Here is a 25288-nt window from a genome sequence, read left to right as displayed (position 1 = left end):
GCATGACTAAAAGTAAACTAAACTGCCAGATTGTTTTAGCTGTGCTTCATCACTTGAGATCACTTGCCTGGCTCCCAACCAACAGTGTTTGCACAGTAGAGGATGCACTTCCTGTAGAGCCCTAATCATATGCATCCTACAGAGACCCCTCAGATAACCTGGAGTATCTTAAATGGCATAAGGCAGGTATGGGTGACCAACCAAATGAGAAGACAAAATGTATGCACAGTACTTATACTAGGGGTAGAACAAGGAAAATAAGTGAAGAAACATGATTCCTAATCTGCACCAATACAAGTTTTCTGACATCAGAAGTATACTGTAATGCCTGGTTGATTATTCCAGCTTTTCTTTTAGTGAAAGAAACTAGTTTTCTTTACATGGAAAAGTGAGAAGCTGTCTTTACTTTTGTCAGAACATTTAAAGACTTGTGACTTGATTGTTGGTCCTTCTTTTATAAAATATAAATAGGTAGCTCTTTCTAGAAATACAGAAAATTTAATAAGGACGGCTTAATAAAAATTAGTAAAACCCTAATGAAGGTGAATGCGATTTAGGCTGTAACAACAATTAAAACAGCTTTGAAATCTCTGATCCCTGTAAATCAAAATGTGTTTCCTGAAAGCAGAGCTTAGAGAGTCCAGTTTCATGTAGATTTCAATCTTGTATTCAGACTCCTTTAGGCTCAATGAGGTGGAACAAGTTTTTCTCCCATGCAGTTTCTTAGGTGTCTCCAGATAAAAACCATCCTTTTTGGTAAGGTTACTGCTCAGGTAAGGTCAGGCTCAGTGATTTGCTGATGGTTTCCAGATGGCTCAGAACAAGGGCAGAGCTCACACATATCTTCCTAAAAAAGTCTACATAGATCTGACTTCATATGTGTGTTGAGCTCTTTAGGACTAGGAGTGATATTGCAAAATTGTGAAATGTGTAACACTGTTTTTCTGCACCATTTTGACAATTATCTATTTCCATATTAGCACAAGAAAGTGGTAATAGCTCAGCCTCGCAATGAACAGAACACTATGGAAAAAGGACATTCATAATTAGTGTCAGTGATTTCCTCCTGTAAGAGCTACAGATAATCTCATTTCCTCGTGCTTTTCATGTCAAAAAACTCTTAAGGATTTAGGAAACTAATTTCTGTCCACCTCAAAAAGAGGCACAAAAGCAGTCTCCAGTCCTTCCTCAGGTTTAAGAATAAAAGCTGTAGGAATCAAAACTCTAGCTCACATCCCAGAGAAAAAGTGATGTAATTCAAAAGCCTGAAACAGAATTGCTATGTCTTCTCTTGAGAGGGCCAAGGGAGCAACTTCTGCCCACCCATATGCAAGAAGGATGTTTATTGCCAACAGGTGGGGGGAATTACGTGCTTGCTATCTTTTCCCTCCTGCACTTTTTGAACAACAATATTGAATTGTGCAGTACTTTTCAAGGAACAACATAAAGAGGTAACTACTAAGTAGGAATTGAGGAGATTGCAGAGTGGGAGACAATTTTGCTGTGGCACTAAGCAATGCAATAAGGAAATGAAAATATACGTTTGAATGTCAAATCAATGCTTTATTTGTGAAGCGGTGTTGCCTCCTTAAGCAAAACAAATAAATATTCCCAGGCTAAACACAACTCTCAGTGCTATTTCAATGAATGCTTTTACTTTTTTACAACTCTTATATCAGTTTTAATTTTTGTTACCATGTTCTCCCATGGAAACTAACATAGCTTTTGCCATTTTATGTTGGAATACACTGCAGATTATCACAATGTCACCATATTTTAGGACGTAGAAAGACAATGGAAAAATTTGTTATATACTTCAGTTTAAGCCTGCTATAATACAGGAACAGAGCCTTTTATTTTTCCTCCAAATACTATTCAATGCATCTTGCTGGCAAGGGAAATTAATTTTCCAATCTCGGTCTTTAAAGGATATTATTTTTTTAATAGGAGCGTCTTTGAGATAGAACACATGCCCCTGTTTCTCTATCCACACCATAAAATGGTTTTCCCATTCATCACCAATAGCTGCTTTTCTTTTTTTTTTCATGTGAAAGCTTTTATAGAGCCTGCCCCTATACTTTAGCCCTTCCTGACATAGTGGATCCACAATCCCAGTTATGGTTGTGGACTGCAATGCAACTGTAACATAAATGATAAATAGAGTCCTTAAGCTTATCTGACTTTTTAAATAAAACTTTGAAAATACAAAGAGGTAGGTGGACAGAATTATTAAGCAAGCTGGTTGCAACTGCCTGTTGAACTCATCAATTCATATATAAAGATGAGGAAATGTAGGGGACGACAGATATTAAGAAAGAGGGATTCTGCAGCCTATGGAATTCAGTAAGATCTGAATGAGCAGTTTGCCTGGATAAAGATGGCATGCCATTATGTCTGCATATTAAGGGGTTTACTTTGAAACTTTTGCAAGACATCTTGATTTATACTGAAGTAGAAGGGCCAAAGCCAAGGAGGAGTGACAGCTACCAGGAAACTCAGCTGAGGAATACTACATCACAGCACATGTGTCAGGCTAACAGTCACAGTTCAGACCCACAGAACCATGCAATTGTTACCTAATAGAATCAGGAGACTGGGATCTCCAGTAATGGCTTTGGCTATGGCTACAGAGTTCTTGATTTCACTATTATGGCCTCAGAAACTCTCATCTTGAAGTCTTATGGCAGCAGCAGATCTAGACATTAACAAACCACTGAATTATTCTAATGCAATTGTGGAAAAAGATATTAAAATACCTTGTGAAATCAAAGCATCCTCTCAGAATGGCAGATGTACTGTTTACATGGAATATGCTTTTTCCATAAAAGAGAACAGAAGCTAAATACACTAAAACTCATGTGAAATTAGTCTCCAGAAACATGTAGCTGCATAACATTATAGATCATGGTGAACAATGATATCCCAGCCCAAAAAAGCACCTTAATCAGGGCCTCTCTCCTATGGCACCATCCTATTTTCAGTTAACAATGTTTTCAGATGAGCTGAAAAGGGGTACTTTGCTCCCACCATTATAATTTCTGCTATTCTTTTCTTTACCCTTTACAAAAGCATGAAAGCATTGGATTGCTAATTACTTCTATCTAGCCTATAGGAAAATTAGTTTATCTTCCTGATCAAAGCAAATTAGGCAGATCATGGCTGATTAGAATGCAACAGTAAAATCTCCATACTTTCTATTCCACCCCCTTTTCTCTCAGAAATGGGGCCTGTGTCAAATATGTAGGTATTTCCCACGACCAGTCTGGACTCGGTTTCCAACGGGCTCTGGGGCTGGGACAATGGTTCTTACACAGACACTGAAGTTCTTTAGTTCAGTCATTGTTCAAGGAAAGAACTGGTAACCCCTTAGCTAGCATTTGATGAAACATCTAGATTTACATATTTCCCTAATTGCTTTTTTTGAATGTGAGTGAGATTTATCTGACCAGAGTTAAACATCTCCTTTATTATACTGCTGAAAACACAAGCCTATGCTTTCCAGACAGAGCTGCACTTGGTTCTAACCCCGGCATTAAAACATTGGTTTCCTCTACACTGGGACAAAGGGATGTCTACCTTCACTTCTCAAAGTACTATCTAAAGAAGGCTTGAATACTTGCTTCCAAGGTGGCTGCTGCATCACATTGCAAAACTGAATACCATTGCTCCTTCTAAGTAACTGAATTTTTCACCACTCTAGTATTTTACTCTTCACTTTTTACCCTTCATAACTCATTCCCCTTCAGTTTGTGTTCTATGGCTTTAACAGATGAAAGCCAAGCTATATGGCCACTTTATTTATAACCAATTACTATAAATTAACAGTAAATCTCACATTTAGCTCCATTTAAACATCACTATGCAGCTGCCCATTTGAAAATAAAATGGTTGCCTTCTTTCACTTCAGTGGGCACAATACAAAACATCCATTGAGCTTCTCCTTTATTGCAGCTGCCAATGCCCAGCCGACTTTTAACAAACCAACCAAGCGGAATAACAATGCAGCTGCAACATTTTATGGTATTTCTGTTAGTTCTCTTTTGAGACTGAAGGTGTTAATTAGGAATCAAAGAATACAACCCTGCCAGCTTTCTTTCACAAACTATACTCTGGCCATTCCAGTTTTCAGAAGGAAATAAATCTAATAAAAGGACAAATATGTTGTTTGTCACACCAGTAACGTGTATTTAAGATCCTTTGATCACAAGCTTTTTATGTAGTCTTGTCAGACAGGCTGAAAATATTTTTTCCTCTCTTTTCTCCTTTCTTCAAGCTTTTCTGAATACTGATTTAGGATTGTCTGAAAAGGTGAAAAAAAGATAGAAACTGGAATGCTCGATGGGTTAAAATGGGTTTGCTGAGAAAGCCAGCTTTGTATCAAATAAAATAATTGCTCACTTTTCTGATTCAGGTGTAAGTTGTTTTGAAATACAAATGATCTGTTCCTGTTATAGAGTTTAGTAATTCTTTAGTAAAAAAGTATCATTTAATATTTCAAGCACTTAGATATATGCAGGTGTTTTAATATTAGTACATCAATTATTTTGTGGAATCTCACTTTAAATCCCAGAATATTGAAAAATATTTGTAACATTCATATATTTGCACATACCATACAATACATATTCGATGTTTTAGTTACACTTGTTAACCATAATTATGTTAGATGCATTCAAAGATAGCAGCATGTGTCACTATCTTTAATCTTTACTTGAAGTTAAAACCTTAAAATAGGTTTATGAAGTTAGCACAACTGAGAATTAGTCAAGCTTGCTAGCTTACCCAGCAAGAGCTTTCACTGTTAAATACACAAATCATGCCAAAATCCATTAATCCAAAATCCATTAATCCTTTCTGCCAATCCAGGGAATGGCAGAAAGAAGATCTGGTTGTTGATTTAATGATAATGAATTGAGCAGGCTCTTAAGGTTACCTGCAGAGTTTGCTAAACTGTAAAACAAAGTCAATTTTAATAAACACTTTTTACAGAAGTATATATAAGTTTTCTTCAATTTAAACACCATGTAAGAGAAACATACAGCTGTACTTACTTGGTTATACATTTAATATAGTTTCTTATAATGTTAAGTATATATAGAGGGTGGTGATTCTAAAACATATCTGAGGGTTTGGATATTTGATAATCCAGAAACACAGAACTGCCTTTAAAATGTTAAAATACAAATCTTAGCAAAAATAAGTTCTGATGAATGCTGTCATGCTGTATGTATCATGTAAAGTGCAGTTTCTGGCTACTGTAAGAGACTCATATTGAGATGATTCAGTTATAAAGGTACATGTTCTTTAGTGTCCCAAGAGTACCATTTCTTACATTCTGAAATTTTAGAAGAGCAAAACATAAAATTGGAAGATTTAGGGGATTTTTGTAAAATACAAATATGTTCACTTTTTTTTTTTTGGTAAAGGGATAATATGAGATGATAACCTATTAATTTGGTTGTCTGCTGTTTTACTTGTTGAGCATTGGTTGTGGATGCAGAATTTGGTTGATTTTCACAGCAAGCAATGGCAGCTGGAAGACAGAAGAGAATATTGTCTTTCTGCATATGGAATATGGTAAAAACAGCAAATATATTTGAAATTGGCTGCTGCAATCACTTCTTACAATGCTTTTGTTCTGTTGTTGCAGCATAATAGTGCTATGGTATCCAAAGGAACGGAATTATTTTTGTAGTAAGATATCAAGTATTTATACATAAGCCATACTTCTTTCTATAGGGTAAATAATTATTATCAATGTTAATAATTTGTTCTGGATTATATATTTCATGGCTTTTTCAAACTGAGGTGATTTTCATTGGTAAGATGATATCTGATGAATCTTTCACTTTCTTAAATGTGACCGACCTTGTGTGCTCTATAAGCTAATGATATATATATCTGGGGTGAAGTTTGCCACTAGGCAGACAAAAATGTTTTCCCCATTCTTTAATATGGAATAAAGGGAATTTTTTTCCTTATTTAAGGAAAAAGCTTTTTACCCAGTCATTATTTTGAAATTATCTGTGTGTATATATCTGAAAGTTGGTGTATACACTTCACATTAACTAGACTCACAAATTCAAGACCTGTGACTTTTAGAGACATGTCTGAGTGAAATTTTTTCTCTCGGTTGACTACTAAATTGAAAAACTGTAAATGAACTCAGATTATCTGAGAATGCTTGGGTGCTCAGCTTTGCTAAATTCTAGATTCATCTGCAATACTCTGAAGAATTTATACTGTGTCTGTTATAAGCATTGCCAATGAAATTTTTACAAAATATTGTTCACCAACAATACCAAATTAATCAATGGAAAAGACTTTTGCTGATGAGCACATGACTACAACGAAATCAAAGATAAGAAAATCCTGTCCTTATGGCTTTCTGTAGGGTCATTCTTGCACAGGAACCTGGAATGGGGCAAGGGCACTTGAAAAGTTTTCTGATCCCCTTTTTCTGCTCACTGAGCTCCCAATCTGTTGTCTCTGTCCATTCAGCTCCGCTGGTCTGGCTGTTTCTGAGGCAACATTCTACAGTGCATCAGTGAAATGAGATACATACTTTTCAACCAAAAATGTGTTTATTTTTAAACTAGATTATCTCACAGAACTGGTCAGGAGCACAGTCCAACAAACAGCTGAGTCAGCACAGCTGAAAGAGATGGAGCCTACAGCAGGCGTGGGGGAACAACTGGCTCGAAGGTGAGGGGAAGGCAAATAAGAATGTCTAAACATGTCTCTGTTTCAGAGGGACTCTTAATATGGAAGCACATTTTTTCCTGAGTTTTCTCTTCCAACTCCATTCTTACAGAAAACTTTGAGCACTGTCTCCTTCCAATTCTGTGAATTCAGAAACTTAACTAGCAAAGACAAGTAACTCCTACACAGGGAATTCTGCTGCAGAAAGCAAGTTCTTTTCCCAGTGCCCTGCCCTGCTAAGCAAAATCAACTGCACTTGAGCCAGGACTCTCAGGAGTCAGCACGCATGCTGGCACCTTGGAAATTCACTTTTGGTGGTCTACTTTTTCAAAGTTTCTTCTCCTCACAGATCTAGCCAGTCCTAAATCTGTTTCCTTCCACAGCTTGGAGAAAGAGCCCATTTTGGTTTCTTCTGCTTTTGAAAGATGAAATTCTGTGCTGGTGGGACCAAAAGTGAAAGGGTATAGATTAAACATATCAGATAATAAAGCATACAAATCACCCTTTTCCCACCCTCTTTCTCATATCTTTCACTGAAGCACTAATGCTGTAAGATTTCATTACTACCCTCAAGTACAATCTTTGGACTGAACCCTACATGTCCTCAATGTCTTCATTCTGTTGCTCTTTCAGGCAGAGTAATCAAGAGCAAAGAACAAACTGGCTCTCAAAGATAGCTTCTGCAATGATAGCACTGATTTCAATTACTCTGTATATTTTTCCTTTTGATAAGTAAATAATTTTTAAAAAAATGTATTCATCAGACAATCACTATTTATGTTGAAAAGTCTAATTTAAAGGAATTTTAAAAATCCGAAACAATTTACTGTAAGAGCAAACAACGAAATAAATATTATAAGGCTCAAACATATGCCAAGAAGCTCTTTCCCAGCCTCTATACAGGCACACACAATATCTCTATGTATTCCATCAAGTGCAACTTAGACAGGAAATAGTCTTCTTCATCTTATCAGGTAATGTCTAAAAAATAAGACATTTAATTCAGATTCAATAGCTACAAAAATCTTCAGAAAAGTCTCTTCCTAGATCTGGAGCAGTAATCTGAGAAGCTTGAAAAAGTTTTGTTTTCTGGTGTAAGGCATTTCAGATTGTAAAGAATAAAGGTTGTAAAATCTGTGTAGGCACTTAGAGATGCAAAGGCAAACAGATATACTGGGAAAGGAGCAGAAGATATGGGGGTAATAGTCTCACAGCTGATTGCCTGATGTCACCCCAGTCACAGCACAATCCATCTTTCCTTCCAGACACAAACCAGCTAGGTCAACAGCTGTATCCAAAATAATGTCACTGCCAGACTCTCCTGGACACAGGATATCTTTGTAACCAAGGAAAAATTTAATGTACAGCTGAGCAGTATTTCCAGTTTGACAGAATGAAGGATTCGGATACTGAGGAAAAAATACACTAATATTTGTATCTTAAGATATTTTACACTTGACAGATAGGACTTAAAGGGTGTGTGGAGGCACTGCACTATAGAGAAGCACTGTAGCTGAAATCATTACCCTGAAGATGCACACATTGGCATTAGCCTACACTTATGTCTCCAGAAAACACAGTATGTATAATAAAATCAAATAATTTTACTGGTGAGCTTTACTTAGAGCTAGCAAAGCTTGTAGTTATATTGTCATGTCTTCTTCATGTGATAGTTAAGAACACAGATGTAATTTTTTTAAGATCCAAGGACAGCAAATGACTTGAATGGCTGAACTAAACTTACAGTTCTGACAGACCGTCATTTTTAACAGAACTGAGAAGGAATGGATCAGTCTGAACAGCCCTCATCCACCTCCAGCCCCCTTGGGATGAGACAGTGGTATATGGCAAACCTCCTCAGAAGCCAGACAAAGACATTTTAAATTCTCTGCTTGACAGTTCTGACTAGTGGAACAATTCCCTACCTATACATGAGCAGACTGCTTTTCTAAGAAGCAGTGTAAGGCCTTTCTTTGTGAGCTGTGTTGCTGTCTTAAGTAACCTATGGAGAAAGATACTTTAAAATAGAAAAATATACTTCTAGCCACCCCTGCTCCTGAATTTTAGAAGCAGCATAAATGCTACTCCAATATCCCTTGCTGAATTCTTCTTTGTAAGTAGTCAACGGCATCACATGCTCTGTGAAATACTCATAGAGTAGCATGAGGAACAGAACAGGTATTCAAACTGGTAATCAGCCTTTTATTCATTTTAATATCACCCAGCCTTATGTATATACTTACCCAGTGACATCCCAGACTTGTTTCTCTACAGCAGAAATCTTGCATTTTATTAATTTATTGACATCTATTTAATGTCATATGTTTCAAGATATTATTCAATTGGTCTAAAATGGACTTTCATTTGTCCAGTTTGAATATTTGTCCATCAATCAGCCTTTTATTCATTTTAATATCACCCAGCCTTATGTATATACTTACCCAGTGACATCCCAGACTTGTTTCTCTACAGCAGAAATCTTGCATTTTATTAATTTATTGACATCTATTTAATGTCATATGTTTCAAGATATTATTCAATTGGTCTAAAATGGACTTTCATTTGTCCAGTTTGAATATTTGTCCATCAATATTGTGTCTCATGTTAATTACTATGTTAATACTCAAAATATTATGTTAATTTATTCTCTGAGTGCTTGATAAAAATTTTAGTTTATGATGTCATGCCATCAGTAAAGATAACAATTATCTTGCTTATCAAAACATGTAATTATGTATTTTTTACTAAAACTGGCAGTCAGAGACAATTGCATGAACAAGACTGTTATGAAAAAAGAAACCAATATTCACCGGAAATAAAACTCTTGATTTTCCAAGGTCTGCATTATCTACTTTGGTGGATGATATAAAAGAGAACATAAATGAATGTTGTTGGGGTTTCTTTCTATACTCTTAAAACCAAGTATTACTGAAATCAATCCCCGTAGTTCTCTCTTTAGAATTCCCCCGACACAGAACCAAACATTCAATGTCTTTTTTAACTAGAAGTGAAGAGATACATATAGTACATCATTAAAATACTAACTCAAGAATTATATGCTCTGAAGCAGCACTGCAGAATCATCTCATGAATCAACTTCAAAGCTTCTATTATGCACTCAAACTACTGAAAATTTTCACCTCATATTTCATCTTCATCAATAATTGTGCCAAACTGTATAAAGAAAAAAATTGAACTCTCTTTGTCCTCTGTCATTCTTCCACTTGGTGCAGCCCTGTTTGTTTTGGGTCAGCTTGCACAGCCTTGGACTGCGCATTCCCAACGTGCACCCAGGGTCACTGCAGGAGCAACAGGCCTGCTCTAATTGCACCTGAGGGGACTGACTTGGGCATTTGCTTGTCACTCTGCTTGAAGACTTCAGTTTACCCAATGATCCAGGAGCTGCTCCAAGAGTTAAACTGTGTACAGATGCACCAGCTGCTTCGTCCACTCCTTAGACCCGTTTTCTAAAGTGTCCTATTGGTTAGTGCTGGCCCAAGGCATTTCACTGTAAACAGACTCAGCAGCATAGAGGAACACTCAGTTCATGTCCAAACCTGCTAATAAATGTTAAATTACTAAGTTGTTTAATTTCTCAAATTTTTTCTGACAAGCCATTTACAGGTAGAGAAAAAACATTTATCTATAATAGTAGTAGTGATATTACTAACTAAAAGAGCATAGACCTTTGCTGGTAAGGTGTATTTTTTTCCTGTATGTCTTTCTGTTATAATTCTCCTCTGGCTGGGACATCCATCCATTTACCAAAATCACACTGTTAAATGACGACTCACAGATTTCTCATTTTCATTTGGTTGATATTGAACAACCACCTTAATACTGCTTTATAAAAACTGTGAACACAACTTAATGGAAGCTCACCATACTAAATAATCCAAACCACTAATGAATGTCATTAACAATTAATTACTATAATTGATACTTTGGTAATGACTCATTCACTAAATATTAAAAAAAATCTGCTTGTGTATTCAACATATAGAGAAATTTGGATAACAAGGGAGTAATTTCCCTTAGATTAGACTCATCACGCCCCAACAGAATCCTCTGCAATAAACTAACTGTGACATACCAGGAGTTCCATCCACATCATTGAAAGGAGTTTCAGTTCTGGCTTCACTGGAGACCAAATTGGCTCATAATTAGTTTTCAAAACCCTTATCAGAAGGGATTAAACCAGCAGCACATTGAGAGCAGGGAGCATTTCCTTATAGACTTCCCACACAGAGATACAACACTGCAAATAATAACATCCAGTAAATCTGGATATTACAAATTCCTTGTGAAATCTGATGCTCTTCCAGCACTGCTCTATGGAAAGACAGGCAGGAACATAGAGCTGCATGACTACAAGACACCGCATCCATGATTGATGACAAATGTAGAAAACAGACCACATCTGGATTCAGGTTTATGGGATTCTTCACAAATTGACCAGAGACAGCCATTGAAGGCAGAACAGCTGGGGCACCAATATGTACAGAAATGTGATTTTGATAACTCTATTTGGTATGACAGTTGTTTCTACCTATGAGTGTAATGAATGTACTACAGCACAGTGTAAGCATCCTCCAAAAAATCATGTTGCTCTGTTCACTTAATGCTATCAACAATGGCAGCAAAAGGACTCAAAAACAAACGAAATTCCTTCCTCCCTGAAACCCCTGCAAAATTTGTACAGTTGACACAAGTCCCTGACACAACATAACTCACCTGCCTGAGTCTGCATCCTGATGCAAACAAGGCAATAATGATGATCACTAAATGGTATCCCTAAAATCTTTGTTTCAAAAGAAAAAACGGAACTTTGATAATTTAAAAAAGATGGACAATGTGCATACTAATGATACAGTAGAATCTTTTCTGTCAGGAATTGGCACTTTAAAACCAAAGCAAATGCTTAAATTTAATTATATTTATTAATACTTTTCAAAATCTTCAAAATTTTCAGATTCAATTTATTTTAGCAGTACCAATTCCACACGATTAAGTTAGTTCCATTAGTATAAGCATAGCAGAAACTTCATGAAGTCTTCTTTGGCATAAATCTACTAATTTACCTACATGGAATGGCACACAGAAATCTGTGTCACCAGTGGGTGTCTTAGGTTGTTCAAAGAATCACTGGCAAAACCAGGTTTAATGTTAAAGTGAAAGCATGACAAAGCTCATTGGCAAGGTTCACTCTACTGCTAACTAGATGGTTAAAGCACACAGAGAAAAATCAGACTAAAATCTAAAAATTGACAAAAATTATCTCTGTGGAGGCTGAGGATGAAAAAAGGGTAAGGATTAAAAGGAGTAAGAGATACTCCTCCTCTTAGTCACAAAGTTTAGAGCAAATCTGCCTTCCAAACTTAGCCCTAGACTTGACCAATGGCTTGCACCTAAAGAGTTTTAACCACATTTAAATTTAGCAGCACTTAACAGCCTAATTTAAACAAATTGTCAAACGATTCAATAGAATTTGCTATAAGCACAATAGGAACTCCTTTATAGAGCTACCTTATTAATCTAACCCACTTAAAAATCTAAGGGAGAAACATTTGCAGCACATTTTCTATAGCATAGGCACACTCACACAAACACCTAAATGAGTATAGGTCTGTGATAAATTCCTTTTTAAGTGCAGTACTCATATCAGATGCCTTTGCATCTTCTCTACAAGTGAAGGTTTGAGCCTCAAGGAGTGGTGTATTGACCCAGGTTCTATGGGTGGCATTTGGCAGTGATCCTCCAAGTATAGCAAACTTGAGAGTTCACCGTCTCTGAGAGATGTCCCACGCAGAGGGAGACTCTTGGTCAGAGCCTGCTGTGAACATGAAGAGCCCAAAGGGTCTCACTTAGGACTGCTGTTTATAGTCACAAGGGAGCTGGCTTTAGTCACTTTAGTAATTGCTTTAGTTGGCTTTAGTAATTTTCTGTTGTGGTCACAATTTGGGTTGGTAACTTTCTTTGAAAGTTTGATAGCAAAAATGTTGTTCCATTTGAATTGTCATTCAAGCAAGAAAAATAAATTTCCATGGCTGTTCATTAAAAAACAGGAGCTCATTAGACAGAACTAGTTCCTGGGAGCAGACAGAGTTTCTGATAAGCAAAAAAGGAGATTAGGCCAGGTGCTGTTCATCAAAGCTGTGGGCTAACAAGCATCTCTGAGATCACAGGGCATATTCAGTAAACATTTTTTTTATTCTAAAAACATGTACCTCAAGATTCCAAGAATGTGTTTAACTATGTTCTGGACTGTCTCTGGCCTTCAGGTAGTTAGCATGCTCCAAAGGGGTTGTCCTGGTCTTTATTTTCACATCTTCTGTCTTGGCCAGACGGAAGTAAAGTTCTGGCACTTGACAGTTCACACCTCTACATGTGGAGGTATGAGACAAAGTGAAGCCTCCATATGCTGAGGAACTTACAGTCTTCCCAGATGCTATCCTCGATCAAGAGCTTTCACATTGTTCCTTTTCAGTGCTAGGCCTAAAAAAGACCACATGAGACCCTTTCCTGCTACCAATTACTCTTCCACAGTGCCTCACACTGAAGTTGTAAAAACACCTATCATGAGCACTGCATGCCCTTACTCTTCACCCCACCACAACTACATCCTCAGGTCTTATCTCCGCTAAGGAAACAAATGTTTCTGGTAACAACTCTGCCACAGTAACTGTACCCTACAAAGTCTTATTGCATACACAGGGCAGGAACGTGAATTGTGAATTTAGAATTTAGTGCAAGACTGGAGTGCCACTTCTCCTGAGGGTTTAGATGTTTAAAATTGGTTGAGCTACCTGAAGAGAGGTACAAGTCACTACTCTACAGCACTGATACAGGCAGATTCCCAAGCAACCGGCTGTCTCTTTGTTCTCCATGTACTTTTTGTTGCTCTGTCAAGCTTCCTGTAATTGTGTGTGCCTGTTACAGGTTACAGTCAATCCAGTGAGGCTTTATGCAGGGATACTCTAGGACAGGAATGTACTCCCTGCGACCCTTGTCAGGTCACTAAGTAGAACCTGCACCTCTTCTGGACTGCTTCCAATTTCTTGTCGTTGCACAACTTCAGCACAACTGCAGGCAATACTTCCATATTGCACCAAGTGTATGGATCCTGTATTTCCCTGTCAGCAGGTCAAATATTACTCTCAGATGCCTGCACAGACTTTACTTATTCCAATACGAAACTTAGATATTACAGAATTCAGGTCACATAGACAGCCAAGAGCAAAACTGAAAGGCAGACATACACCCTTCAGAAGAGAATTCCTTGGGACCTCCCTTATTTTACCATATCATACTCACAATTAGCACCTAATTAAGTATTCTTAATCTACAGATCTCCAGCTTTGTCCAGCCACCATCAAATTAGTCAAATTCAGATGTAGGTAGTTGTCCCAGCCATCACATATATGGAGTAAGACTAGAGAAAAGTTGCATGATTTACTTGAATCCATAAATTACTATATCCAGGAGCAGAAGGACTGAAAGGTTTCTCTACCTGAATCCCAGTTATGGCTAACTGATCACAGTCCCTGTCCCCAGAAGCAGTTTCTGTCTTTTTCTCATGCTCCCAAAATGACAATCTCTGTGAATTAGGGTGTTTAAGAAACTTTGGTTTCTGTGTCTTCATAAGGATAAATCTTATTTCTGGACACTGGACAACTTGGTCTCACCCTCCACTACAAACATAAATGCAGCCTCATCTTATGTGAGACCAACAGGAGAAATATTTAATTTCTGAGGCAGCCTCCACACCAAGCTGATTAAGGATCAAGCTCAAAGGCAAGTTACTCATCAAGGTGGTTCAGGACATGTAACTTTCAATCGTGGATGAGAGAGAACTTTGTCTTATCTTACTTGCTTCCTTTGCCAGCTGTGACCTTCTCCCCTCAGGGTACACAGAGACTCATTTACAAACTCAGTGAATGCCAAATCAGTGCAGCTACACTTCCCTTGATGCTGACATCATCTCACATCTGTTCTTTCATTCACTTACACTAGCATTTTTATTATGCCAGGATCCAGAAGGCATGGTACAGCTGGCATCGTAAGATGCCTACTGCTGCAGAAACAAGGGCTAGGAAAGTCCTATTTCTGTGTTATATCAGTGCTCTAACTGTTCTATCCTCAAACAAAACAGGCTGAAGTGTCAGGTGAAGAAACGAACAGAATAAAAAAAGAAAGACAAATAGTAGTACCAAACACCAGCTTTACTTTTCTACCTCCTACCTCCCCTTCATAAATAACAGCATCAAATTATTGTACACTTTTCATGGGAAAATCTGTATGACACAAGCACAAAAAAAAAAGGGTTAAGCTTATTCATAATCATTATGCACATTAAGTCCCAACCCAAAAAATACTTCTGCATTACTTAAGTAATTAGTGAGTAAGTTCAGTAATTTCACTAAGCATGGTTACTCTCAACAAAATAGAAAACATTTCATCAGGTGTTATCAAAAGCAGGGAGAGATTTTGTATGGTGGGAATTAGAGTTGTTTGTGCTGGTTTAGACTGATAGATACTTTTAAAAATTTGTCTGACATCTCCATGCACACAATATTATATCGCCTGTACAAAGCCAACTATACTTCTGAAGCATAATGCAAAACGTTTCAGCAATTTTTAATCAAAATGTGTTCTTAAAATTATTTCACTGCAACTACATAATTTAATACCATTGGAGGAAAGTGCATTCCAGATAAAACTAAATATTCAAATCAGTCAATTTTTGAAAACAATGGTACTAAATGATTTATGATATACATAATGCTTTAGGCTGTGCAATGAGACAGTGGTGGAGAACAGCTTAATGAAACTATTCCCCACAAATGAGCTGACACATGGGAAAGGGATGATTGTTTTAGAATTATTAAAGGTCTTGATCAACAAACATTTGCACATGTGATTTCAGTGGAACCACTCCTGACACTGAAGTTAAGTATCTGGATAAGTATTTGCAGGACTGAAGCCAAATCATACAATTGGACCCAAACTAAGAGCCCATTTGTTACCAATAAAATCCCAGTTTGGGAGTGGCTGATTATTATAATTATCATTGTTGGATAACACTACATTTCAGATTATTTTTTGCAGCAGTGACTAGACATGAAAATATAACTTGTCCTTTCAGGGAATGACCTCAGTGCTGTGGGCACAGCCCCTAAAACCCAAAGCTCATAGCTAAAATTTAGTAAAACATAGCAAAATAATAAATTTGGAAGGTGATACAGAATGTACTGTCTGAGCAAAGCCGGATAAAACTGCACCAGTTCCTGGGAACTTGCATTGCAATCCCATTTCAATACTGCTTAGAGATCCAGGGATTGCTGGTGCTTAGTATAATACGAGCTGGCTGGGGATCTTTTCCACCTAAATGGCAAAGACATTCCAGGACAGTATTCCTACTTGGGTGCTGCTGCTTCTTTCATACGCATTCTAAGGTCTCTAATTCAAAATTTACTAGATATTGCCTGTAGACTTTCAGGAAAAAAACAAAACACTAGGACTAAGTCAGGGGTACCATGAGTTCCCGCCCTATATAGCTGAAGCAGTTCACTATCTTTGTACTTTTTTTTATTTAAACCTCAATTCGGAGACACAGAAGAAGACACTCCTTCAGCAAGGGTCAGCGACATCATTTCAGGCCCTACCCCTCCCCAACCATATTTATGGCTTTTATGGTTCTCGAGGCAATAAATTTCTCACATCTGATCAGTAAAATTGTACAGAAGATTCTCAGGTTTTCTCAGCAAACATTACAGAGAATAAAGCATATGGATTTGCCACATGAATTGCTAAATCTCTGAGGAGTAAGCATGCTTTGATCACATCTTATTTTTTTAAAAGATGTTAGGGTATTTTCTTCTAACCAAAGTCTAAAGCTGTTCTGGTATGTCAGAAACACCACATCATGTTCTGCCTTCAATCAGCTTACTTGGAGCCAAAGGAACCACACCTTATTTACCATGATTTTTACTGGGAAAAGAAGCAGATCTGCTGGACAGTTCAAGTACGGAAATCAGGGAAAACACCATAAATTGTATTAATCATGACCATTTAAATAGCCAGCAGAGAATTAAGAAAGCAGTGCATGCGGATGAAATACTATCTTGGCCAACACACAGAATAAAAGAAAGTGATCTGGACTACTGAAAGATTGGTAGCAATTTTAAGCATTTGAAAGACAAATGACATTGCAGAAAAAGCTGGGTTAACAAGGGAGCACTTGAGGGAAGTCTAATCTCTGCTGGCATGCTGACTGGGAAGGTCAGCCCAGTGCACGCGTTCTCAGCTGGAGTCAGGCTCCCTCTGCCCCGCCAATTGTCCAATGTGCTTCAGATACCAACCAAAGCAAAGGTGCCTTCAGTCTGTCAGCGCCTTGTATTCTCCCAGTTTAAAGACAGCTTCCTTTTCCCTGTCAATTTATGCAGTGTTTCCACAGAGCAAATGCTAAAGGAGAGGGGTAATGTGCGAGAGCCCTTTTTTCTTTCAGAGCAGCAAAAGGCTCTTAAGGAAGCAGTGTAAAGAGTTATTTTTAACACAGTATTCTCAAGTGAGAAGAATGATATTTCAAAATACATTTTCACTCCAAATTTTTCTCAAAGAAACTGACTTTGACTTAACACACTATGTTTTGAAATTTAAAGCAAAATATCTTGAAAACTAGCAAATATGATTCTTTGCTAGTTTGTCACTTCTTCAGTTTTTGTTTACCTCTAATTTATTGACAGGTATATTTCACCTTTGCATATGTGCTATTGCCATGAGTAGAGAGGAAATGTTATGTTTCTTTTTCAAAAGGAAGATTTAGCGCCAAATTCTAAATCCCGAAACTGGATTCACCTTCATCCTCAATCAGGACAAGATTCAGATTACTAATTGAAACCACATGACAATTAATTAATTTAAGGTCTATAAAGTTTGTAGCTGTGTAAAGAAGTACTTCCTAAGAAAAGACAGACATTTTATGAAATACCTAGCTCCTAATTCTTGTCAAGGGATATGGAGGGTGCGAGAGACTTTATAACTCATGCTGCTGTTTGATCTCTTTGAAAAACCATGGTCATTCCCAAAATACCTCTGATGAAGACAAAGACAAGACCTGAATTGCACTGTGAGATCAGAAAGACTAAAAGGATGCAGATTTACCCCAAAGGATTGTTCTTTATGATTTTGGGTATTCCTGCCACAGAAATTACTATATTTCTTATTTCAGAAGCATTGTCAATTTCTGGGAACATACTTCTTTACCTTCAAAATAGTAAGTAATCTTTTCATTCAGGTTCATTGCATTTTTCTTTCTTTTCACCTTTTATGTTTAGTAGTCTTAAACACTTCAGAGTCTTTTTTGACTGTGCTCTACAGGAACAATTATCATCAAATACAATAGCATAGCAATGAATGAAGTGGAAGGACAAAATTTACTTGAAGATTGATAGATTTGAAGCCTTATAATATGTACTGATATTTTCTTCATGGTTCTATTGTAATAATATCAATGTTATCAAAGTTTTGAGAAATAATTTTTCTTAATAAATTATTTCTATGAAAATTTAAAAATTGTATGAATCATATTTCACCAAGTGTTAGCACACATATTTACAATGTGCCTAAATTTAAACTATAATGTAAAAGGCAACATGCTGCAATATTTATATTTGTATTCATGCATGCCTCTGTCAATCTATGATGTTAACATTTTGCAAACATTCTGCTTATCATTGACAGGTTTTGATCACAAACATAGTATACAAATTGTTAGACAGCCCTGGCAGTTATAATAAATTTACTTTTTTGTATTGTCCAGGCCCAATACAAAGAACCTAAAAATCTATAAATGCTGTCATATTGTCATCACATGAGATTGAAAAGAAAATTTGTTTTCATTACTAAATTAGAATATTAATAAATATTCTTGAACAGGAGTTTCCAGTTTCACACAATTTGTAAGGAGTAATTATTTAAGTAAAGTAGGACAAGCCTGTGGGTTTAGGATTTCTTTATGGCTGGCTTTGTCATAAACTTTACCTCTAACTTTGAGCAAGCCCTTCACCACTTCAGTTTTCCACATCACAGCAAATGGTAACAATATTTCACTAACTCATGGGTTTGGTTTGAGAATTAATGAGGGTCCCATGTGCAAAAGACCTGTAGATTTTGTCTTCTTCTTTCCACTGTGAACTGATAGGAAAGTGACCTGTTCTTAATTTGAAACAGAGACTCAGTCTTGCCCTTCATCAGCACATGGAATTCTCATTTATGTCAACAGGAGTTGCATTGAATACACCAAATACATTACTTAGCCTAAAAGTAAATGAAGAAAAAGGAATGGAAAGAAACTCATGGATTCTCCTTGCCTGCTCTTAAAAAGTCTAACAGTTCATGGCAAAAGACACATAATCATAAATAAAAATATTTTTGATGGGAGGAAAGAATTGCTGCCGGGGATTATAAATGAGAATGGAGAAAATTGCAGCAGGTCCATCTGTAGAGTACATTTAGCTTTGCTGCAAGAGCACCATCATAAAAAATGATGGTACATGCAAAATTCAGTCACTATAATATATCATTCTCTATAGACATTTGTCTCAAAATAAAACAAACCTTTAATGGCCTCAGCATTTCAGCTTTTCCCACCATCTCCAGTGCGCACCAAGAAAACCTTTTTCTCCCATGTTAGTGTTAAACTAAGATAAAAAGTTCAGAAATTTAAAAAAACCAAAACAACCCAAAGCTTTAAAAGCTCAAACTTAATCCAAGGTAGTACTAAACACTGGTTTTGATCAGATATATGTATGGTGCAAGAACAGAATTGACTGAAGAAGATTATTTTTTTTCTTAAAAGAAATTAACTGTGAGTACACAATTTTAATCTCTTGCTTTGATCTGAGGTAAAATTTGTCACAGCAGAAAAAGACATTTTTAGGTTTTTGGGAGAAAAAAAAACCAAAACAGAAAGGAGAATAATCAAGAAGCAGCTGATTGGCCATTACCAAGCTCAGGGAGGCAAACATGCCTATAACAAGCAGGCATGTTTTAAAATTTGCCATTGCTTAGCCATCTACAGACAACGAGACCTGACAGTTCTTTACGGAAGGCAGGCAGGAGTTCTGCATAATTAGGCAATAATTAATCAATCCAAGGATAGCAGCTTTGTAAATTTGGAAAACAGTAAGTGTAGCTGCCTATGTGTATAAACTAGTCTTTTATACTTTATGCAGCCTGCATGCAGTCGTGGTCATTTAAAAGTCTGCCTGTCCAAATAACATTTTTTCACTTCAGGGTGTATGTTACTGAACAGCAGAGGATTTTTCACCGGAGAAAGACATTCCTTCTGAAGGACAGAAGGATTTAGAAACAAAAGGGCAGACTAGATCACAATCCTCCTATGAAGCAGGTTACCAGAGGCAGAACCCCAGCAACGGTATTTTGACATGGCCACATGTATGCTCTCTTTTTTTCATAAAACAGTCAAACAGTAGATTCTCTCATGCTTTTCTGGTTTTAGCATTCCTCCAAGCAGTGACGAATTTAGGGTCTCTACTTATTAACACAGGATGTGTACAGCTTAGGTATGCCTTTATACCATCACTGTCTACCTTTCTGCTTATGGCTTTCCAAAGCACCAGAAAACATTGCATCTTATGTATACCCCAAATCAGGACCTGCTACTTCTGGAACTAGTGGCAGACTTTGTATGTGTTTTAAGGACCTGTATCTTTATCACACATAGCCAAAGTTTTGCTCTACTGTAAGTGCTTGTTCTGTAATACTGACTGCTAACTCCTGCCTCCTAACATTATTAATAGCTTTGTTTTGAAATGTTTCTGATAAAATAAGCTAAAAATGATTTTAAGAAAAATTTCAGAATAGTATTTACATGCATAGTGTATATGAAAAAGGTCTTTCAGCTGCTCACCTCTTTATAAATATATGTTATTTTCTTTAAATTAGGCTTTCCCCTAATATATACTTAGATTTGGTTGGTTGCACTTAATTTCCACCTTGTCCATGTTGTCATGTTTATACTTTGCACAGAAATCAATTTCTAGCTTACTTTATTCTTTTTTTTCAGATGTAAGATATGTTTTATGTCCTTTGAAGTATGGTACTAACAGAGAAGTGCGCTCAGAATGATTACTTTAGTACCCCAGACACATAATGCTGTGAAAGCATCTTCACAGTAACTATAGCAGCAAGCATGTTAACAGCATGTCAAAATATGGAGACTGGACAAACACGTTCAAAACCAGACATACTTTATGCTGGGCACGAAGAATAAGCTGTAAATTAACAACCTACTGGTCATGCAACCACAAAAGCTATGCAATCAGTAAGGAGAACAGCAAAGGAACACTTGGAGCACCAGCACTTTCTAAACACGACACCACGGGAGGCTCAACGACGAACATGGAGCCCAAAAAAAGGAAGCCAACAAAGTTTCACCGCGGTTCTGCGTGGGTTTTTTGCCAATACAGAGTTTCTCCGTTCTCGCCGGCTCCGTCCCTGCACGCTGTAACTCAGCGCGCCCGAGATGCAGCGCAGTCCGCAAGCACCGCAGCCCGTGCCGGCGGGGATGCCCTGTCAGGCGGGCGCTGCGAGGCCCGGGGGAGCCTCCCGAGGGGCGGGGTGCGCCGGCCGGAGCCCGGATCTGGACACCGGCACCTGTGTCTCCACACAGGCGCTCCGGTCCCCGAGCGCTGCGCGCCTCCCGGGAGCGCGCTTTATTCCCTGCCTTTGCTCCACCCGAGGGGAGATCTGTTAACGATTAAATCGGCAGCGGCCGCAGTTCAAAGCCCTGTCCCGGGAAGCAAAGGTGAAGATAACGTCCCGGAGGATCGCATCGAGTTTCTGCTGTTGCAATCGCTTTTAATTACCCTCCAAACGGCACATCACACAGCGATCCTCCGGGCGCCGGACCGGGCACCGCGATAGCCAGACAACTATAAACGCTTTACAACGCGCCCGCTGATTAAAAAGCGATTAGAAACTTATTTGAAGTCTGGTGTTCTCTCCGGGCACGGAGCGCCTCCTGTCAGCGCCGGAGGCCGGCCCGAGCCCTCCCGCCGCCGCCGGTGCGCCCTGGCCGGCCGGCCCGCACTTACAGGTAGGAGGTGAAGACGCTGAGGTTGGCGGGCACGGCGGTGAGCCCGCGGTCGGAGCAGTCGGCGCGGAGCAGCACTCCGTCCAGCTCGCAGCGGCACGGCGCCGGACAGCCCCGCGGGCGCTGCCCGCCGCCCCGCGCCCCCCGCCGCAGCCCCGGCGGGCACAGCAGCAGCAGCAGCAGCAGCAGGGTGCGGGCAGCGCGGGTCGTCGCCATGGGGCCCGGGCGGTACCTAGAGCCGCCGGGCGGCCGCTCTCATGCGCCGGGGCGCGGCGGGGGCGAAAGGCGGGAGCCCGTCTGGGCTCGAGGAGATCCTGCGGCCGCCGCCGCCGCGCCGCTGTCTGTGGTAGCATCTCAGCTTACACGCTGCTTTAAAGCCCTGGAGCCGGCACCGCGCGCCCGCTGACGCCGCCCCAGCCTTGCCCGCCGTAGCGCAGCGGGCCCTGCCCGCGCCGCCGTGCGAGCGAGCGGGCGGGCGGGGGCGGCCTCGGCCCGGCGGGCGGGCGGGAGGAGGGAGCGGGGGAACACCGCCCTCAGCCTGCCCTCCGTGCGGGCCGCGCCTCGGCGCTCGCCTCGGGCCGTCATCTCACATTCGCGGAGCGGGTCAGGCTGCAGGGCACCGCAGTGGGTCACCCTGCCCAAGCACTCATCCCGGAGCGCATGGCGCAGGATTGCACCCGGGCAGTTCCTGAGTACCTCCAGTGAGGGAGACTCCACAACCTGTTCCAATGAGAGATTCCCCTGCTCAGTAAAGAAGTTCTTCCTCATAGCCGTGTGGAACTTCCTGTGCATCATACAATCGTAGGACCATAAGAATAACTGAGTTAGAAGGGACCCATCGGGATCATCGAGGCCTAATTCTGGCCTTGCACAAGACACCCCAAGAAACACTCAGTGCATGAGAACATTGTCCAACTTCTGCCCATTGCCTTGTGTCCTGGTGGTTGGCACCAGAGAGAAAAGCCTGCCTTCACTTTCTTGGCACTCCCGCCTGCCCATTGGGTATTTATAGACATTTATGGGGTGCCCTCTCAGTCCTTTCTTCTTGAGGGGGAATCCTCCCTCAGGGCAGGGATGCACGTGGTGGACATTTTTAGAAGGTGAGAGACCAGGCGGTTGTGGACCTGAGGCCATGGGGTGAGGGATGCGTCTCTGGGGTGATGGGACAAAGGACTGGGCGCTCTTGTGGGCTAGACCTTATTTAGTTGGTGGTCCCCTGCAGACCATGGTCATGGTCAATGATGGGGATCCACTCTCTTCCCTCACCATGTAGTTATATCACAGGCTTGCCAACAGTCAAGAATTTTCTAAAGGAGACTGGCTGCTGAGGGAAACTGAGTTCACAGTAAGGCTGCCATTGAAAGCTTCTTGCCAGAGGTTCTCCTCAGGTAGTGCACAAACTTGCCTTTGTGCTCCGTGTCTGTGAATGAGTGAGGAAAAGGTGAGGATAGCAAGGTTTTTAAAACCTTTTTCCTCCAAATCACTTTTCAGTGTGAACAAAGTTGGCCATAAACTCCAAATTTGAGTCTAGCTGTGAGTGCTAGAACCCAGTCCTAGCCCGATTCCTGTTTAGACTGGTAACTAAATTGTTGGTCAGGCTACTCAATATGCTTTGGAGAACATTAGCTAAAGGTTTTCTGCTACGCCCTCTTTGAATCTACAATTAAGTCTGAAATGAGAGCCTAATGAAAAGGCCAGCAAAATGCTTTTATATTTTACCCAGTTTATAACACCTGTTTTCACCTCTGGACTATAATCTGGTATAATCTGAGTTGAAGAATGATCTTGTACTGGAACTTAAGTGCTTTATTTGAAATAATAAAAAAGGAATCTTCTGCCTGGCTAGTTAGACAGGCCAGAATGTTTTGGCCTATGGGGCTGCTGTGAAACTTTTCCCCAATCATCACCTTGTCCTAAGATAACAAAACCAGTGGTTGACAGCATAAAGTGCCTGAGAAGTGCCCAAAGAGAAAAATTCTCCAGGAAGAGGATTTTTGGATTTTTCATTCTGTGTCATGATATGTGTCCAGGAGACCTCTTTCACCAAAAGCTCTAGCTGTCTTTTGTCCATGTCTATAAGTTTATATTTTTCATAAATATATATAAGTATACATTTTTCACAGTATTTATGTAACTGGAGGCTTTTATGCCCTTCTCTTTTTTTTTTTTTTTTTTTTTTGTTTTTTTGTTTTTGTTCTAGAAAGACAAGAGTATATTATTTCTTCATTTTCTGTTGTGGATTTATCAGCTTGCACAAGATTTCTGAAGTTAGACAGACATACATTTACTCGTAGTGAGGGTTCAACTGTAAGACTCATCCTCCGTATGTTATTTTGCATAAATACATTTGTTGAGCTAGTAGCTTTCTTTAAAATACTTAATGTACTTCTATACAGTTTACTTAAAGATTTTTTTTTGAAAGTAAAGTAGCTTGAAGATTAAAAGAAGGATTTTGTAAGAATGGATATGGTTAATTCCTACCTTTGTACATATAAACTAGTCTGTACAGTTTTTCCTTTTCATGTTTCTCACAGGTCTCTGGTTCTCCATGAAGGAAAAAGGAAAACAAGAGTCTGTTTGGTGACATCTCTGGGAGGTGCTGTTACTGTTCCAAAAGGCCATTGGGACTCTAAGGTTTCCTGTAGGTTCTAATATCTCACCATAATGTCCCAGTCACTTGAAGTGACATCCATGGTACAGCCATCAATGGTCTTCAGCTTTCATCAAGGCAGTACTCAAAATCCCTCAGGGATCTCAGCAGAATGTTCTCTTGAACCTGTCTTCCCAATACTCAGGCAAAACCCTCGATCTTTTCAATATGATATAAGATGTGATGATGCTCTAGCCTAAGGTATAAAAAGTATCTTTATGAAATATTACCTACAAGTAAACAAAATTATATGTTGTGTTGTATATTCTTAGCACACACAAAGTGTAGCAATTCATATGTTAAGAATGCACAGCAGATATTTATATATATATTTTTGATTTGTATATATATATTTAACATCATTACTTACAGCATGACAGATTTTAGACTTATGTGAAATTTGGGTTTAAACTATAGGACTGTAAAACAAAATCTGTCCATCTAAACTACTCCCTGCTACTTCCATATTGTAAAATTAATAAAATCATTTTTTCAAAGTGTGGCTAAAACATTTGACAATGAAAAATTATGCTTAATCCTGAAATGATTGGTTGTCCCAGCCAAAATGGAGTTTATATCAGAAATGTTAACCAATCTTGCACTAGCAAAAGGTAGCAGCTAGTTTAAATATTAAGGCAGGTCCAGTACAGAGCCAAAGTAAAAAGCACAGCAGCAAAGAAAATGATAGTTTATAGCTGACTGTAGCATGTTTTTCCTGCCTATGGATGAATGGTAGATTCCTAGAAGGCAGTAAGTACAATTGTGTGTTTAGACTGTGGGGAAAACAAAGATCCTGTGCAGGGTGGGAATTCTTTTTC

General features: G+C 39.0%; 1 protein-coding gene across 1 annotated transcript in view; it reads right to left on the bottom strand.

The window, feature by feature from the left end:
• LGR5 (leucine rich repeat containing G protein-coupled receptor 5) overlaps positions 1-22036 on the bottom strand; it is a gene marked incomplete at both ends in the record, with an annotated part of 88029 nt that extends 65993 nt beyond the window's left edge. Inside the window, one exon of the mRNA XM_084206025.1 lies at positions 21822-22036. Within this exon, the coding sequence (XP_084062151.1) occupies positions 21822-22036 (215 nt within the window). The remainder of the gene's footprint in view (positions 1-21821) is intronic.
• Positions 22037-25288: the final 3252 nt, after the last annotated feature.

The sequence above is a fragment of the Fringilla coelebs genome, assembly GCF_963513975.1.
Source record: "Fringilla coelebs genome assembly, chromosome: 5".
In the NCBI taxonomy this organism is placed as follows: Eukaryota; Metazoa; Chordata; class Aves; order Passeriformes; family Fringillidae; genus Fringilla; species Fringilla coelebs.
This window is presented reverse-complemented; position numbering and strand designations above follow the sequence as displayed.